The following is a 19,665-nucleotide window of genomic DNA, read 5'->3' as shown; positions in this document are numbered from 1 at the left end:
ATAACACTTTAATCCATGACAAAAAAGTAAGTCCAAATCCAAATTTCAGTTAGGTAGCAAATAGAATTTCCCAGTTGACCTTATCGAAAGCCTTTTCTGCATAGATTTAAACGATGAAACTGGTTTTCATTTGGGGTTATGCAATACTCTAGTAGTTTGATGAGTCTTCTTGTAATGCTTTCAATAAAACCAGTCTGTTCAGAGTGGAAAAGGTGATATGTTTTCAAAGATTTTGGCTGATGTGTTAAAGAAGACTTTATGCTCTGTATTTATGAGTGATATTGGACGGCAGCTAGATGGAAGTGTGAGATCTTTATCTAATTTGAGTGACTCACCATGTCCGGCCAAAGCAGCAGGCTGTAGAGCAATGACAATGGACATCTCTAAAAATGCCATAGATCCTTACAATCAAGCAACATCTAGATAAACCAAGATTATATCTAAGAATACAAAGCTACTTTTTGCATAAAAGTATATATTTTTTCACCACATTGTTCTTTCTTTGGAACTTTACCTTCTACGCTGCAACTTTAACAGTATAACTCCTTTGGTCTCTGACGATTTTGAAACTCTTTTTTAGGTATGAAAAGTAAGACATGTCCAGGAAAAACTGGACGTCTAGTCACCCTACCATATCGATAATTTTGATGTTTCAGTGAGTGAGTGCTTGTTGCTATGATGCGTCTTTGCTACACAGCTTCGCTCCAACCAATCAGCGCACAGCTCATCTTCATTCATGAGCAAAAATATAAGGAAGAAAACCTGTTGTTGCATTCTTGCAAGCTTGCATTAGGGCTCACAGAACAGCAAATTTGCCATTTTCAGCCAAACCAATGTTACACCCTATTCAGAGACCTTAAGGACCAGCACCACATACCCTATATAATCATTCTATGACCCCTTTAAATGCAAGGTAAGTTGACTTATTATGGTCTAGTTCATACACAATGCAAAACATCAAATAACAGAAACAACGCCTAAGGTCATTGCAGAAAATAAGATTGCAGGTATAAAAGAGAAATAGTTTTAAACAATGGTTTAGTAAAATTGTTTGAGAAAACAAAAATGTTCTACAGGTGTGTAAATACTAAAGGTAGCATAGCATAGAATGCAGTCCAACCTGTTAGCTTTGTCTTTACCCATCAGTAAACACATTAAATGATCAAAATCATCAAAAGACATATTGTTTGTTCTGTCCCTAATTGTGCCAGATCTGCAAACCTCTTTCCATGTACGTTTTTGGAAGGTTTGATTTTCATCCAGCAGCAGCTTAGCAGGGCACGCTCACAGCAAAGGGGGGGTTGTCCTTCATCCCATGCTGCTGACAGCATAGGATCTTCAGGAGACTTTATCCTCCAGTCTGGCTCTGTAAGTTCTGAACCTCAATAGAAATGTGTTGCAAAAAGTCTATTTTGCAGTCTATTTTGTTTGGTTCTGAAAAGTCAACAATCATGACTTATCCTTGATCATTCTGGAGATCTGGGCCTTGAGCTGGGGTCTCCATTGTGGTTGCCTCTTCCGATGTGAACCCTCAGGCAGCTTTACGGAAAAGCGAACAACCTTGTGTGCTGCGGTCTTTGACTGTTCTCAACACAGAGAGGGGTGGCAAGTCACAGATCCGGGAGGGGTCCTGTGCAGCCAGTTGGCTGAGAGGGGGTTGCAGAGCAGAGAAGAGAGGTCTCACAGCTGTTTATGAGCAAAACTGCATGGAAACATGGACATTGGTTCTTAATGTCCGAGATTATTATCATGGTTTATGGCACAAAATGGTTTGTGAAGATCCATTTCTTTTCATATGCGGCTGATTGTTTTGGGTCAAGTTAAAATTAAAGATATTTTGGTGTTCAAACAGGAAAATGATACTGAAATACACATAAGAGCTGGCATTGGATTTGATAAAGCAGGAAGATTCCTTGATGGTTGCCCCAAGCTCCAAACGTAGTTGAATTAGAAGTTTGTTGACTGTTGTCAAAATCCTTGAATAGAAACAAGACAGTTTGACTTCAACCGAGATGATAAGGTATACACACAGGCAGAGTTATGACACAAGGTTTTGGAGGACTAAATAGTGTGCGGTTTTTGTGATTCTTGCTGGGGTACAACTCACCAAATATTATTCGGTGTGAAGTTCTTTATTTGACAATGTAAGTTTGATAGAGGTGATACAGTAGAAAACACATCCCCATAAATTCAAATCTTTTTTTAAATTTCAATAAGATTTTTGCAGAATCATTGAACTTTTATGGCCTATCTAGGGGTGGTAAGACAAGAACACCATACCTTTGCTGACCACCATCAGTAGGAACTGTGGGTGAAGTGTCTTGCCAAATGACACATCCTGACTGATGTGTCAGAGCTGGGGTTTGAACTGACAACCCACTTTTTTTGAAGAGCAAACTCCTGCATCTCCCACCCCAAAATAAAACTTTTAAGACCTTCAGAGAGCCAGAGGAACTGCTCATGAGGATTCAATGAGTAGATCTTTTTAGGTGTAATATTATTACTCTAAACAGGTCATTTTACATCATATGGCTTCTGACTTTTATTTGGCAAGTTTCTCACTGTTCTTTTCACTATCATCTTTTTTTTCTGCCCACCTTAATCCCTTCAGCCTTCACTCTCTCTGATTCTGACAACTTTCAAGCCCATCCCATGCTTCAACTGTCAGGCAGGGATTCATGGAGCGTGGGGGCAGTGGGGTAGCTGGGGCTGGATGAGTGAGATATCTCATTGCCTGAACATCTTGACTCAGAATTTATGCTGATGAAGACTGCTCTTGCCCTTCGGCAAACCTTCTGCCACTTCTTTCACTGGAGCATACAGTCCTGCCTCCTCTGCATGATTATGATCTCGCCACAGTCAACAGTCTCCTACTTTCTCTGTCCCTGTCCTTGTTAAGAGGACTTTGGGGCCACAATTATCTCATGAAAGTATTCTGCAATCACTGCTGGCTCATTCAGTTCCAGGTATATAGCGGGTATGATTAAAAAAAAAACCCACATGCAAAGATCTCAGAAATAATGACATTTTGCTTCAACATGAGAGACTACAGGAGGATAAGCTTTTTTACAAACCTGTAACAGAAATATCTAATTTGTCTTGAATGGTGCCAAAGACACGGACTCTCAACAACACTAATGGTAAAGAACACATTATCTTAGATGGTAAAGTGACTACAGGTGAAACATCACATGACACAACTCAGCCAAAGCATCACCATTTATATGTAGAGCTTGTGTTTGTTTTTGCAGCATATTTGCTGCTGTTAAGGGTGATTTAAAACAGATTAATTCATGTTTGTATGCACAGGGCGGATCTTGAAAAGGTGCAAAGTAGGACTGAATGACTTTGCCAAAAATAAAATAATTCAGTTTATTTATATATCGCCAATTCATAACACAAGTCATCTCAAGGCACTTCACAATTCAACCAGATCATCCAGTCAAATTGATTCAAAGTTTTCTATCTAAGGAAAACCAGTTGATTGCATCGACTCATTGACTTGAAGGTAATTCCGCACACTAAGCATGCTGTAGCGACCAAATAGAGGCAAAATTAACTTCCACCTCCAGCAGAACCAGAATCACCAGTGTGAGGGGCCATCTATCGAGTCCAACTGGAGACAAATACAGACATGAGTAAAGAAGCAGAGATACCAAAGGCAACTGTATAACCAGCTCCACAGGCGGCCACATCAAGGAAGCACACAGCCAGGCAAAAGAGCTCTGAGCCCATGTCAGAGGATGAAGAGAGCATCCAGCCAGTCACGGTCAGAGAAACAGGACCATACTGTAAAACAGGCCAAGCCCCAACATCTATAAACAAAGGTATTAGCAGCACAGCTGATGTTCCTCTCCAGGATGGTGTCACAGCATAACAGAAACACACCAGATGAAGCTACTATGAGAAAAAGCAGAGAGAGCAGAACATTAGAGATTGAACAAACAAATTCTGCAGAGTGGGTGAATAGAGATAGAATGAAGCAGAATTATGAAAAAAGGGTCCCTATGTCCTCCAGCAGTCTAAGCCTATAGCAGCATAACTATAGCGATAGTGCTTTCTTTCATAAAATTAGCAATTGTTCTTTTTCAAGTAATAATTGCCAAATTGTGATTTCTTTAATTTCCTTTCCTCTCTCTCTCTCTTTTTCTCTCTCTCTCTCTCTCTCTCTCTCTCTCTCTTCCCCTCTCTCTATGGTCATTTAGCCTTTCTCAATGATCAAAAGATTGCGAAAAGCTCTTGGTGAGAAATAACTGTTACTCTTGTGGTATTGAAGATATAGAGAGAAAACGTTGTTTTCTGCTTCAGCTACTTTCTACTACTTGCAATGTAGTGTTATATTCATGCAGTCTGTACCTTAGGGGCCACTTAGAGTCGCACATAAACTTGAGTACAATGTGATGAAGTCATCAACTTTTCATGTGTCTCATTTCAGCGTGGAACATTGTTGAATTAAGTATACTGTTAAAAACAAAATAAGGGAACACCCAAATAACTCAACCTAGATCCGAATGAATTAAAATTTCTCTGCATATATGTATTTTATTTCTCTTATTTATATGCAAATTGATTTTTATGCACACCAGACAATATTGTCATTAAGTGCATTCTAGCAACCTGAGCACCATCATTTACTTCCAATACTGATGAGCTGCAACAATCCATTACAGTTAAAGGTCCTAAAATACTTTTTTATTTAAGTAATTTAGCTTTTCAGTGGTGCATAATGTTATGTTAGCATTTTTTTTTTCCTGTAAGGCTTTCTATTTTCAGTAAACAACTATAAATCTCTTAATAAATTAATGTAGAATTTGAAATCAGATGCAATTTTGTTAATGTTATACCATGTTTGGTAATCTGCTCTATAACAAGCGGCATAGGCTGAATTACTAGTAATATAAGAACGAGGCAGGAGAACACAATGTGATGCAATTTTTTTTTTTTTACATTTCCAACATAAAATATGTTAAATTGATTTCTTTTTTATTCATTTGAAATTAATGTAGAGCCGTTTTTTTTAAATAAATTAATGTAAGACGGAACTGAATTTAATATTTTTCTTTGTTCTGTCTTTGTTTTAGCATCTTACAGCCAGATATGGGGAAAAAGTCAAAGTACAAGACCTCGGTGAAGAAAAAGACTCTCAATCCTGAATTTAATGAGGTAATGTTTCCCTCTTGATGTAAAATGCACACCTGTCTACTCTTGATTTCCCCGCTGAGCTCTGGGCAATCTGCAGCATACAGCAAGAGCATCGCTTATAAAACCTCTTTTCTCTTAGCATCAGTCTTACAAGTTTTTAACAAAAATTTGCTAAAATAAGCTTCTTTTATTTTATGTTTCCTAGTCACTGATTTGAATCCTCTTTCATGCATGCCACCTGCACAGGAATTTTCATATGAAGTAACCTTGGACCAGCTGGCAAAGAAAACCCTGGAGATCTCTGTGTGGGACTATGACTTGGGAATGAGCAATGACTTTATAGGTAAGCATTAAGACCATTCAAAGGGAAAATCTGCAGCGGCAGCAAAGACTATGACTATGTTTAGATGAAAGCGGAGCATCTGTAAAAAAAACTTTAAAACCTTTAAAACCAGGCCAAGAGTAGGTATAAAGAGGGATTAAAAATTGAGGAGATATGAGGGATAATTATGAGGCTTGAGGGAGCAATTGAATGGGGAGTGAGAAAATCTAAGAGGAAAAGGAAATGAAGATGAGAAATCAAAAAGCTGGATGAATGTCTCTGGATCCTTATTCGCCATAAATCTAGCCAATCAGAAGCTTATAGCTTAATCAGGCTGCTAAAAATGTTGGCCTGTAGCAATAAGTCAGCGTTGGAGCTATTAGTGCTGGAAAATGTATTGACAATAAATCACCATTACATTTTAACTGAAAGGCCTTCATATCAACCCATTTTACTTTAACTCATTTGTCTCTTATATCAGTGGGAATTGTTTACGGTACGGGTGTGGGTTGGTGTCAAATGCGTGTTTGGAAAAGGCCACTGAGTTACAACTCTGCGAGGGGTAAAGGCCATCAATGCAGCATACATCACTTCCCATAACTGCTTTCATGACAGCAGCTTGCTTGTTCGGTTAATTAGGGCTAAGTGAAAAAAAGCACCAAGACAAAATAAAGTATAGATTCAAGGTTGTTAAAGAGAGCAGCACTACTCCCACTGTAGCAGGGGCAGTTAGCCTGAGAGCAATGGGAAACACAGTGTGCCTATGCACAGGACAAAACAGAACTAAATAAGAGGTGAGGTTTAAGCATCAGAACAGGTAAAAAGGGATCAAAATGATCTCATTATAGAAAGGTTTAGCATAGGTAAAAAAATACAATATCACATAATTTAATTAGCATCTGATTTTAAAAGAATGCAAAGAACAAGAGCAACATTTTTGAAACTATAACTTTCTCCGTAATAAATAGAAATTTCATTCATGGCGCTTCCAGATAGGAAAAAGACATCAGCTGTGTTCAATTACTGCAACAACCACCTGTGCCAATGAGCTACAAATGAACACAGTGGCAGTTTGAAAGCAGACCACAGTACCCATTGCTTCCGATGTGAAACCTCAAAGTAATTAAAGTTATATCTGGTTGGTTTTTCTGCATGCCAAAATAATCTCCTGTGGAAGATCTAGGCTAAGATATTAGGCCATTTTCTTTTAAAGAAAACATTTTGTCTTGCATAAAGTCCTCCAGAGCCTTGAGGAGTGACGTTTTATGAATTGTTAAAAGTAAACATAACCTTCTGGGTCATAATTTCAAATAGTATATTTGACACAAAAAAAAAAGAAATGCGTTATCAATGGATAAAAAGCTGTAAATGTTGAGATTTTATCTACAGTAAATCTTTCTTTCCTGCAATTCTGACAGAAAATATGTAGGCTCACCAGAAAAAAGTGGAGAATATAAGTGAAAGCAGAGATTGATCCAAAAGATACTTCAACACCGCAAGCCCTGGAAGCAGCAAAAACTCACTATCTGTTTCATTTTTTATGCTTGTCCACATTAAGTTCAGACATCCAGTAAAGGGTGTCCAGATGTATCTGATGCTTTTGCTGCTCCTGCGTTCAATGGCGGAAAGGGGCTTTGCTAAATTTGCTGTGATCAGTGGGTAAAAAGTAGTTTTAATATATTTTTAGGTGAGAAAGTCTACCTGAAAGTCTGTGCAGTCAGTTTACAAAGATTACGATACTGCCTCAAAATATTATTTCGCTGTCGGACCAGCACTAAACCCGCATACATCAGCGGTGCATTGTCCCTGGAAATCTTCAAAAGCAGCCTCTGGCCCCGTCGCCTCTTACTGGTTTTCCACTAGTGTTTGTGGTGGCTGGAAGGAGATGTTAGCAGCTTTCACGTACGTAATCCAAACTATAGGTGCCAGAATAATAAAAGCTGAAATATTATGCCGGCAGATTTCGATATTTTAAGTGAATTTAGGCATTAATAAACTGTTTCAGGGGAGTGATAATAGCACTCTGCGTATGCAGTATTGTGTCTTGCTCCCCGCCAGCTCCCAGATCAGCTTCTCTAATTGGTTGATGCGGCGTTGAGCATAAACAGTTAAATTTTTCCAACTCCAGCAGGTGCTGCTTGTGAAGAGCATCAGACGCCACTCCTGCTGCTCAAAACACGCTGCAAGACCTTTTCATGTGCCTTAATGTGTATCAAACATTGCCTTTGTTTATAAAGCAGCTGCTTCTGCTGCTTCAGCATTGTGCGGTCTGAACGTAGCATGAGAGTCATGTTTTTGGACTGTATGAGGAAGGGTTAGGGTTAGGGTTAGTACCCGGAGAGAACCCACCCATGCACAGGGAGTGAGGTATGCAGTGGATGTGTGTGTTTACTTGGTCTGTTTTATAAATAACCCTTGAATAGGTTTGAGAGTTATACTTGGAGGAAAAACTTGAAGCCCAACTGGAAACTCTTGCTTTTAAATAGAATTGAAGGGTCTCTGTTTTGTTAGGCTATTCATTTAGTTCTCTCTCTGGATTTGTTGTATAGCAGGGAAGCCCCTTATATGACTGATTAATGAGTTTGAAGGAAGTGTTTCTTTTCTGCAAGTTTTAATCAAGTCAAACATTAAGGGCCTATGTATCCTTACATAATTCAAATTGCAGCAAGAAAGTTATTCATCTTTTATAATCAGTTCAGTTCAGAATTACTTAAATAATACTTAGGGAAAGTTAGATATTGTTGTAACAAATACTATAAGCACATCAAGTTGTAGATATTGATAACTAGGCAGGAAGGATCACAAATGGCAGCCTGTCTTACAAGGAGAAGCCTCTGACTGAACATGCTGAAGTTCTACAGCGGTCTGTCTGATGAAGAGGATGTTTAAGGTTGTTTAATAATGTTCTTCGATTAAAAAATAAATAATAAAACCTTTTTCACAAAATCCACCAAAAAAGTGTATGTAGAGCATGTAGTGTCCTATTTAATAGCTGGTTGAGTTTCTTTATTATCACTATTCTGCTGCTCTCCATGAATGATATGAAACATCTTGCATCAAACACAGAAAGACCAAAGCCTTCAGCTCTATCCTTTAGATAACCGGATTGTTTGAATCCTAGGCGGAAAATATGTACAGGAAAATATTATTTTAAGTAAAATATGTGAGGACATCAGGTTTTAAGATGCTTTTAATTACTGTGCATTACTGTTATCTGTATCCGGATCATCTCCTCTTCCTTGGATACATATCTCTTCTTTCCTGTCTTCTTCAAGCAGTGTCAGTATGGCTAACCATTTATCTGTCTGTAGCACCTTGCAGGGTGGGAAAACACCTAATCGATGTGGGGGCAGCAAGTGTTGTTATTCAATGGAAACTGGTTCTGGACTGTGAACTATATGACGCTTAGAGGCTGCTTCTATGGTTCCTGCAGGAGTATCTTGGCAGCAATAAGATCTGTCACAGATCATCCATCAAACCTTGTTTTCTCATGGCTGTCATTTTCCAAAGCTCCGTTGAAAGTCGAAATTCCCAAAAGCCTCTTTTTTAACCCGCAGCTCTTCCCATGGCTGTGCAGGCAGAGCTTTGTAATAACCTCGGTGTAACAACTGCCTGCATCTCCCTGCTCTATACTCATCAGGATGGTGTTTTATCTAGAGTTATCTTTCATCTAATTCTCCAGCTGCGCTTCAGTTTCTCTGAGCCTGTTTTTTTTTCCGTCTTGAGTCTTTGGCTTACATCTATTTCAGCTTCAATAAGAGTGTCTCACTTTCAGTTCATTACCATGAATGCTGACAAACAGTACATGTATACTGTATTAATCATCCATGGAGCCTCGATAGCTTCATCCGTTGGATTTTGAAGTGCTGTTTTGTCCCCTCCTTTTCAGCTTTCAGGTCTGGCCATGTTTCTGGAGCATAATGTGGCGATATTTGAGAAGACAGACAGAGAGTCTAACCTTTAAACACCTTTAAAGTGTTTAAAAGGGCAACAGCAATAGCAGTTCACTAATCGCAATCTAAATAACAAAAATGTAATGATTAATGAAAAAAGAAATGATTCATGAAATTTTTTGAAGGATGCTGGTATTTTTGAAGGATCTGTCAAAAAGAACAATAATAAAATATATTATATAGCTTATAGCTCTATATTGATTACAGGCGTGAAATTGGATAGCTCAATCTTTTAATATGTTCTTTGGCTCTATATGTTCTTTGGTCTGTGCCAAGAAGCTGTGTCCAACATCGTAATGTCCTGGGGTTGGAGGTGCTACCAGGAGACAGTACAGTACCAGTAGTAGACGTGGAGGAGGGGTCAGGACAATAACCCAGGCTACATCTGCCTTTGTGCAAGGAGGAACAGGAGGAGCACTGCCAGAGCCCTGCAAAATTACATCCAGCATACAACAAATGTGTGTGTGCCTTACCAAACAGTTGGAAAGGATTGTATGAGGGCCCGACTTCCACATCTGGGGGTTTTGCTCTGTGATTAGCAAATTCGCCACTGGCACCCTGTGCCCTTCATGGATGAAAGCAGGTTCAAATTGAGCACATGTGTCAAACATGACAGAGTCTAGAGACACAGTGGAGAGTGATCTGCTGCCTGCAACATCCTTCAGGTTTAGCAGTGGGTCAGTAATGGTGACTGTCCAGGAGTTGGCGGATGCTTTAGTGCAGGTGTGGGAGGAGATCCCTCAGGAGACTATCCTACACCTCATCAGGAGCATGACCAGCCATTGCAGGGAGGTCACACACAATACTGAGCCTCATTTTGACCTGTTTAAGAATATTACATAAAAATTTGATCAGGCTGTAGTTTACCTTTAATTTTGTGTATGACTCCCAAATCCAGGCCTACACCATTTAAAACATGTGATTTCCATTGGGGATTTGTGTGATTTTATTGTCAGCACATTCAGCTTTACTGCCACACACTTCATGATGGTCTAATTCTCAATTAAACCTTGATATTTCTGCTTACATAAAAAAAAAACTGCTTACACAGATAACCCTATAAAGTCAAAGATCCCAAACTAAAATTCAGCTTGAGTAAATTTTATTTTGTTTTTTTATTTATAAATTCCTGTAATACTATCGGGGAGCCCCTGTTTCATTGAAGAGACTGTAAATATTACAATATTTGCTGTATTGGCACTATCTGAAGCAAAGACATATTGTACAATGACAGCAATTTCCGAATACAACAACAAGAGAGTTTGTGTTCCTAAAAGACAAATTTGCTATGTGTAAAGAAAGTTGTTAAGTATGCAGAATAATTTCCAACCATCACTCTTCACTGGCACACAGCAGCAGCTCCTCTGTGACTGAGCTTATTCTTGTAACATCCACTTTACTGTATGTAGCACTGACAGAATATGTTTGACATAGATGATGGTGACATTTTTAATCATTATAAGTCATTAAGATTTCAGTGGCGACAAATAGTTACTAATATACATGAAAATATAAAATTTGTACTGCAGCTTACATAGTAGAAACACCGTTTAGATAATAAGGAGCTTCAAAATGCCTTGTTCTGTGAAACAAAATATAAACCAGTCTCAGTAACAAAAAAACATATAAACCAGGAATGAGGGGATTACATTAGGAAGTTACCAATTACTCTTTGCTGTGGTAATGAGCTTGGATCATCATGAACACTCATGCTCCAATACCCCTCTGTTTTTCATACATTTACTGTAAAGAAGGGCATATATTTCAGACAACCTGTCAACCTTTTCAAGGTGCAATTTCATGAGGCATATACACGATGTAAACGCTGCCACTACTCACTGGACTATTTAACCGAGCTTCTGGGCTCCTTAGGTTTCAAAGCACCAAAATGATAAATAGTGAAAAGAGGTTGACAAGTTTGAATTGCTTCCTCAGTAAACGAAGCAAAGAAATATTTGCTTTCCCAGCAAATGAAGCGCATGCATAGGTGCAATTGCTTGTTGGCTGCCACCTGTATGCGGTTTGGTGGAATCAAAGTGTAAGAATCTGATATTGCCTGGGAACAGAAGTACCATATTTATAGTGTCATTTTTCCTGTTCACCTGCTCGATAGCCCAAATCTACACCTGCTTTCAGTAGCTCTGACAGTCCGGCCCTTTTGTATGTGATAGAATTTAGGTCCATCTAAATGGTATCTGTTTAAAAAAAACTATAGAGACAAAACCTAAGGTCTAATATTGGTTGGTCCTTCTAACTCCTTTATTTGATAGTGGACTTATCCAGGGCAGTACTTCTGTTGTCACGGTGCCTCTACCACAATTATAAAACACTGGCCCCCAAGCCTAGAACCGACACTGCTGTATATCAGTGTCGGTTCTAGGCTTGGGGGCCGATAAATAAGATCCTAATAGTTAGACAAAGGTTATTTTTACGCTTGGCAGAGGATGATCAGTCACATAGTTTATTAAGTAGCGATGGAAGAGCTATATTGCTGAGAGCGAAGCATTAGAGTGGAGCGTGAAGCGTAGACTTCTGCAGAAAGACGCATTTCTGCACAGGCACAGAGGGAAGATCAGAGCAGTGTGTCAGAGTTCAACCTACAGGTGCTGGTCATAAAATTAGAATATCATGAAAAAGTAGATTGATTTCAGTAATTCCATTTAAAAAGTGAAACTTGTATATTATATTCATACATTACATACAAACTCATATATTTCAGATGTTTATTTTGTTTAATTTTGATGATTACAAATGACAACAAATGAAAATCTCAAATTCATCATATCAGAAAATTAGAATATTGTGAAAAGGTTCAAAATTGATGGCCCCTGGTGCCACACTCTAATCAGCTAATTAACTCAAACCACCTGCAAAAGCCTTTAAATGGTCTTTCAGTCTAGTTCTATAGGCTACACAATCATGGGGAAGACTGCTGACTTGACAGTTGTCCAAAAGACGACCATCGACACCTTGCACAAGGAGGGCAAGACACAAAAGGTCATCGCTAAAGAGGCTGGCTGTTCACAGAGCTCAGTGTCCAAGCACATTAATAGAGAGGCGAAGGGAAGGAAAAGATGTGGTCGAAAAAAGTGTACAAGCAAGAGAGATAACCGCACCCTGGAGAGGATTGTGAAACAAAACCCATTCAAAAATGTGGGGGAGATTCACAAAGAGTGGACTGCAGCTGGAGTGAGTGCTTCAAGAACCACCACACACAGACGTATGAAAGACATGGGTTTCTGCTGTCGCATTCCTTGTGTCAAGCCACTCTTGAACCACAGACAGCGTCAGAAGCGTCTTGCCTGGGCTAAAGAGAAACAGGACTGGACTGCTGGTGAGTGGTCCAAAGTCATGTTCTCTGATGAAAGTAAATTTTGCATTTCCTTTGGAAATCAAGGTCCCAGAGTCTGGAGGAAAAGAAGAGAGGCACTTCATCCACGTTGCTTGAAGTCCAGTGTAAAGTTTCCACAGTCAGTGATGGTTTGGGGTGCCATGTCATCTGCTGGTGTTGGTCCATTGTGTTTTCTGAGGTCCAGGGTCAACGCAGCCACATACCAGGAAGTTTTAGAGCACTTCATGCTTCCTGCAGCTGACCAACTTTTTGGAGATGCAGATTTCATTTTCCAACAGGACTTGGCACCTGCACACAGTGCCAAAGCTACCAGTACCTGGTTGAAGGACCATGGTATCCCTGTTCTTAATTGGCCAGCAAACTCTCCTGACCTTAACCCCATAGAAAATCTATGGGGTATTGTGAAGAAGAAGATGCAATACACCAGACCCAACAATTCAGAAGAGCTAAAAGCCACTATTAGAGCAACCTGGGCTATCATAACACCTGAGCAGTGCCACAGACTGATCGACTCCATGCCACGCCGCATTGCTGCAGTAATACAGGCCAAAGGAGGCCCAACTAAATACTGAGTGCTGTACATGCTCATACTTTTCATGTTCATACTTTTCAGTTGGCCAACATTTCTATAAATCCTTTGTTTTTATTGGTCTTCAGTAATATTCTAATTTTCTGATATGATGAATTTGAGATTTTCATTTGTTGTCATTTGTAATCATCAAAATTAAACAAAATAAACATCTGAAATATATGAGTTTGTATGTAATGTATGAATATAATATACAAGTTTCACTTTTTAAATGGAATTACTGAAATCAATCTACTTTTTCATGATATTCTAATTTTATGACCAGCACCTGTATTTATAAAAAAAAATAAAAAGTCTGGACGTTATACATGCCATTATTAAGGTTGGGCAAAACAATACTTGTTAAAAAGAAAATAAATAAATTAATTAATTAATAAATAAATAAAAATAAGTAAAAAAGGAAAGAATAGATAAATAAAAAATAAATAAAAAATGAAATATATGCAAATTAGCCATTTAAACTTATTGTTCATACTAAAACGGGCAGTCTCTGTTAGTTCTGCACATCCATCATAACCCTGTGTCCCCGTGTGTGTGCAGGCGGAGTGGAGCTGGGCATCAATGCGACGGGACAGAGACTCAGACACTGGTTCGAGTGTCTGAAAAACAAAGGAAAGAAAGTGGAATACTGGCACACGCTCACGCAGCAGGGAGCCCCAAGCAGCGACAAGCCGGACTAGACTCCCCAAGACATTCCCACAGACAAAGGCACACCACACAAGCACAGATGCGTTTGTCTTACCCAAGCGATGGTTGACAGAGTCCAACAAAAGCAGCAGCGATTAACCTAAACAAAGAAGAAAAGATGCAATAATAACAAGGATACAAATCTAAATTGTCATGTGTTACCACTAATTGAGGCACAACGTATTAGTATATATTCATACCAATCTCGGTGATGGTGACAAGGTATGATCTGAATCTGTTTATTTTTCTAGGTAAACAAAATTGTGATGATGTCTTTGTTGAAGTGTTGCCGTACCAAAACATTACACTAGAAATTGTGCTCAGATCTCACCGTATCGTAGAAGCTGAAACATCTTCATCGAAATTGACATCTAACCAACAGATCGGAGGCTCATCCCGTTAAAGTGCCCAAATATTTGTACATTTTTGTGACTTCTTATATGGTACATAGTTCCAGGAGTTACAGGATGCTGCTAAAAAAAAAATCTCTTATTTGAAGTAGTTGCTGTCGATCTGATGCAAAACAAGACACCATATTATTATGATGTAAAGCACAAAATGATCCATTCGGTGGATTTGTACCTTTACCTTCAGTGTTGCGTCTTTTTCGTTATTTGTCTATGGCAGTGGTGTTTTAGCACCTATGTGTCAGGCAGTAATGTGTCTGCATTTTATGTGTGTGTGTGAATGTTTATGTATGTGTGTGTGGGAGTTTTGATACGAGTGCCTACATTTTCTGTATGTCCAATATGAGTCTGTCTGTATTCTCCTCACGCCCCCATTCAGAATGTTTCCATTCGACTTCAGGAGCACCGAGGTGTGAAGAAATATTGACGAAAGGCAACAATGGTTCATTCAATGGAGAAATCCTCTGTAACCACCTAAGGCCTTGGTGTTGTGAAAACCCCTTGGGTGCAGAATAATTACAAAAAGCTGTTGTGTGAACCAGACAGTCTTCTAGCCTGAGAAAACCCCACAATATGATAATGCTCTTATTTTTTTTTTTATAAGAAGCAGACCTTCTATTTTGCTTTTGGATGCTTTGCTTGCATATTTTAAGTTGTTACAGAACCACTGAAACAAATTTTAGACGGTGTAAAGAAAAGATACAGCATGTCAGTGATTCTGGTTCTGCTCTAATAAAATACAGTGCTGGTGCAAAAGATTTTTAGCACGGCAAAGTGTTTTATTCATAAAAAGTGATCAGATTTGGTCTGGCTGTTTGATTTCTGTTAAAAAAAAGCAGCCTGGAGCCTGAAAAAAATCTTTTAACTCCCTTTTGCATGCCATTCTTTTATAGACATTTGCCTGAATCATAGATGCATTGATCCTCTGGGTAAGAGAGACAGAAAATCCTTGTCTGTCAGACACCTCACAGCCTACTAAGATTATCAGCACAGTTGGCTGAAGTGCAGACTTATATACACACATACATTTACCATATATATACTTATATACACACACACACACACACACACACATATATATATATATACATATATATATATATATATATATATATATATATATATATATATATATATATATATATATATATATATATATATATATATATATATATATATATATATATATATACATATATATATATACACTCACCGGCCACTTTATTAGGTACCCCATGCTAGTAACGGGTTGGACCCCCTTTTGCCTTCAGAACTGCCTCAATTCTTCGTGGCATAGATTCAACAAGGTGCTGGAAGCATTCCTCAGGGAGTTTGGTCCATATTGAAATGATGGCATCACACAGTTGCCGCAGATTTGTCGGCTGCACATCCATGATGCGAATCTCCCGTTCCACCACATCCCAAAGATGCTCTATTGGATTGAGATCTGGTGACTGTGGAGGCCATTTGAGTACAGTGAACTCATTGTCATGTTCAAGAAACCAGTCTGAGATGATTCCAGCTTTATGACATGGCGCATTATCCTGCTGAAAGTAGCCATCAGAAGTTGGGTACATTGTGGTCATAAAGGGATGGACATGGTCAGCAACAATACTCAGGTAGGCTGTGGTGTTGCAACAATGCTCAATCGGTACCAAGGGGCCCAAAGAGTGCCAAGAAAATATTCCCCACACCATGACACCACCACCACCAGCCTGAACCATTGATACAAGGCAGGATGGATCCATGCTTTCATGTTGTAGACGCCAAATTCTGACCCTACCATCCGAATGTCGCAGCAGAAATCGAGACTCATCAGACCAGGCAACGTTTTTCCAATCTTCTATTTTCCAATTTCGATTAGCTTGTGCAAATTGTAGCCTCAGTTTCCTGTTCTTAGCTGAAAGGAGTGGCACCCGGTGTGGTCTTCTGCTGCTGTAGCCCATCTGCCTCAAGTTCGACGTACTGTGCGTTCAGAGATGCTCTTCTGCCCACCTTGGTTGTAACGGGTGGTTATTTGAGTCACTGTTGCCCTTTTATCAGCTCGAACCAGTCTGGCCATTCTCCTCTGACCTCTGGCATCAACAAGGCATTTCCGCCCACAGAACTGCCGCTCACTGGATGTTTTTTCTTTTTCGGACCATTCTCTGTAAACCCTAGAGATGGTTGTGCGTGAAAATCCCAGTAGATCAGCAGTTTTTGAAATACTCAGACCAGCCCTTCTGGCACCAACAATCATGCCACGTTCAAAGTCACTCAAATCACCTTTCTTCCCCATACTGATGCTCGGTTTGAACTGCAGGAGATTGTCTTGAACATGTCTACATGCCTAAATGCACTGAGTTGCCGCCATGTGATTGGCTGCTTAGAAATTAGGTGTTAACGAGCAGTTGGACAGGTGTACCTAATAAAGTGGCCGGTGAGTGTATGTGTATATACAGGATAAAGCAAAAAGGGGGCTACTAATACAGAAATAACACTTTTCTCCAGAAACAATTATCTGGTTGGGTAAAATTTAGAAATTTTTTTTTTCAACCAATGCAACTTATTGTCACATTTTTGCATGAATACTTTAAAACTGTGAAATCGTGGTACTAAATAGGATTTAATTTGAAATTTTAAGCCTATGACACTAACCCCTATATTTTGCTAGGATTTTTTGCCATGTTTTTACATCTTGTTTACTTAATATAGATTTGGTAATAGATGGTTTTAGTGGTATGTATGTGTTTAGCAAACATCCAGTAGGTTTTATAAAAACACTTACATTCAGGCTGACTTTTCATTCCCTCTGCACTTTTGATAGCATAGCAATGTTGATAGCTTCCTTTTTCTCTCTTTTCTACATTGCAATGCCTTTTCCTCCTTCTATTTTGATTCAGGTTTAAATTATCTTAAATACATCAATTATTTAAAAACCTAATTGTTGATATATTATTACTCTGCTTTCGCCATGCTCAGGGTCGTCTTTTGATTTCAATAATTTCTATATTATTGCCAACTGCTAATTAAAGAAATATACACAATACTGTTTAATTTGGATGCCATCTCTATATTTGTTTAATATCCATATTAATAAGAGTGAAACCTAAAATCTTAAATGTTATGAAGCGTTTCCCTAATAACTCCATACACCTATGGTATGTGGTTTGCTAAAAACAAATCTCCACATAAAATGTGTTTTTTCATTGTCTGAAACTATGAAGATATCAAATGTGAACCGTTGCTTCTGTCATGAAATCTTCGATCATGCATAAAAATTTTAAAAAGCCCTGTCAGTCAGTTGCCTTGGGGATATTTCCAACTGATAATCGATCCAGCTGCTCATATCCTGTCCTGTCCTTCAACAACCTTGGGATCCCTTTACTATTAAATCGTGTTCAACCTCAAAAAGGGCTTGGGTATTATGAAGATCAAGGAGGCTTAACCAAATATTCAATTACATCTTTAATAACTTTTGGAAATGGATTAGGCAAATCTGGCGGGTTTGTTGTGTATTTTTCTCTATGCACGTTTAACCGTCCCAGCACGGCAGCAGTAAGATAATCAACCCAAACAGACAGATTATGTTATTTCTGGGAATACTCCACACTTTGTTTACTTCAAGACTGGGTAATAGAGATCAAATGGAGTTCATGTTTCTAGCCGGATGGTTGCTTATTTTGAGAGATCTCTTGCTTGATTGTTTACAGTTGCAGAATTTTCAGGCTCCTGTCTATTGACCCCCGCTTTGCTTATGTAATCATGTATCTGCAATACAGCTGCATGTTTAGCAATTACCATCAGCTTGCATAATAGAGTGCAACTCTGGCTGATCTTTTTGAATACTGATGTGTTTACAGTCTGTGCAATCCATGCAGTGTTTTCTGTTTGTGAAAAAAGCTTATTCAGGGTAATTTTTTGCTCGGTTGCTGTGCTCAACAAAGCGAGAGTTTGCTTTAAAAAAAAAAAATCCTTTACTGTCTCAGACTTTAACACTTGTCTTCCTTGAGTTGAAATCAGTGGTTATTATGCAGGAGGGCTGATGAGGATGAGATGTGGAGTCTCTGTGTGTTTAATGTCATTGTCAATCCCACAGTATGGCTGCCATCCTGTGTTGGGTTTGTGTAACTACTGCAAAATAAAATGAAACTGTTGTGGTGGGCTTCTGTCTTCAAGTGTCACATGACCCTTAGCTTTTTTTTAACTCTTTAAAGGATCAGTTTAACATTTGCAACTGTTTTGTCAGTGTCATTTCTGCTCTAGATATATTTTTTCATACCTTCATTTGATATAAACCCAGATTAGTTCCTCCTAGAGGACTGAAAACCAAAACAGGCATCATAAGCCTCTTTAATTATGGGTAAAACCATCATAGATGGAAGTAGAAGCCAGTGTGCCACAGAAGTGTATAAGCACAGATAGTGGAAGATGTAAAGCTTCTACAATCTAATTTAAAATTATACATGTTTTTATTATTTTAAACAATCTAATTTCAGGTATATTTTCTTCACATTAAAAAGGAAAAATTCTCCAAAAGAAGAGAAATATAGATTCTCAGGCCTTTTGAAAGGCCCCATTAGCTAGGGGTATAATGTTAGAACTCTTACCTTTACAATGAGCTCAACATGAGCTACTTTTGGATTTTCTCAGATCTTTTTTCCATATTTATCTAAGCTATTGTTGCTTCAGTCATTTTGTAAAAGGTCTTCATTTTGCTATACAATCTTGTCAGATATCAATGCTACTTGTTTTTAGATTGATCCATGCACTTCCTGCCATTTTAAACAGCATTGCACAAGTTAAAAGGTTAAATATAATGCATTTTCTTCCCCATGTCCATATCATTGCCAGGTGTGTAAAAAGATTTTTCCTATATTTAGTTGCTCCATCAAGGCCACTATGCATACTCAACAAGAAGAATAATCTTTTTTCCTGTTCTAAAGGTGGCAAGATAAACTCAAACTATTTGAGAAGTTCATCTCTCAAACCCGCAAAAAAGTCCCGTCTACTGTAGCTTATGTCACTAGCAAAATTCTTGTGCACCAATTGCGCGGACATGCTGCACGGAAAAAGTTCTACCCAGAGTTTTAACAGATATTGGGGCAGCTTTTAGCTCAGATCTACAGTGGGGCTTCTTTTTGCTAAAAATGTAATATGGCCCATTCAAAATAATCTCAATGTTTATAACTTTCTTACCTAAAAGGGCAAAAACAAATACAGTTGCGGCAGCA

At 38.6% G+C, this 19,665-nt stretch overlaps 1 protein-coding gene across 1 annotated transcript in view; it reads left to right on the top strand.

Annotated features, from left to right (window-relative positions):
* The window catches only part of doc2d (double C2-like domains, delta), an 85,714-nt gene extending 70,194 nt beyond the window's left edge, over positions 1 to 15,520 (top strand). Inside the window, exons 8-10 of the mRNA XM_038276073.1 lie at positions 5,082 to 5,163; positions 5,389 to 5,485; positions 13,899 to 15,520. Coding sequence (XP_038132001.1) covers positions 5,082 to 5,163; positions 5,389 to 5,485; positions 13,899 to 14,038 — 319 coding nt within the window. The 3' untranslated portion in view covers positions 14,039 to 15,520. The remainder of the gene's footprint in view (positions 1 to 5,081; positions 5,164 to 5,388; positions 5,486 to 13,898) is intronic.
* Positions 15,521 to 19,665: the final 4,145 nt, after the last annotated feature.

Source organism: Cyprinodon tularosa, unplaced genomic scaffold, assembly GCF_016077235.1.
Source record: "Cyprinodon tularosa strain WSP-4 unplaced genomic scaffold, ASM1607723v1 ctg993, whole genome shotgun sequence".
Classification (NCBI taxonomy): domain Eukaryota; kingdom Metazoa; phylum Chordata; class Actinopteri; order Cyprinodontiformes; family Cyprinodontidae; genus Cyprinodon; species Cyprinodon tularosa.
Note: the sequence above shows the minus strand (reverse complement) of the source record. Positions and strands in the feature narration are given on the sequence as shown.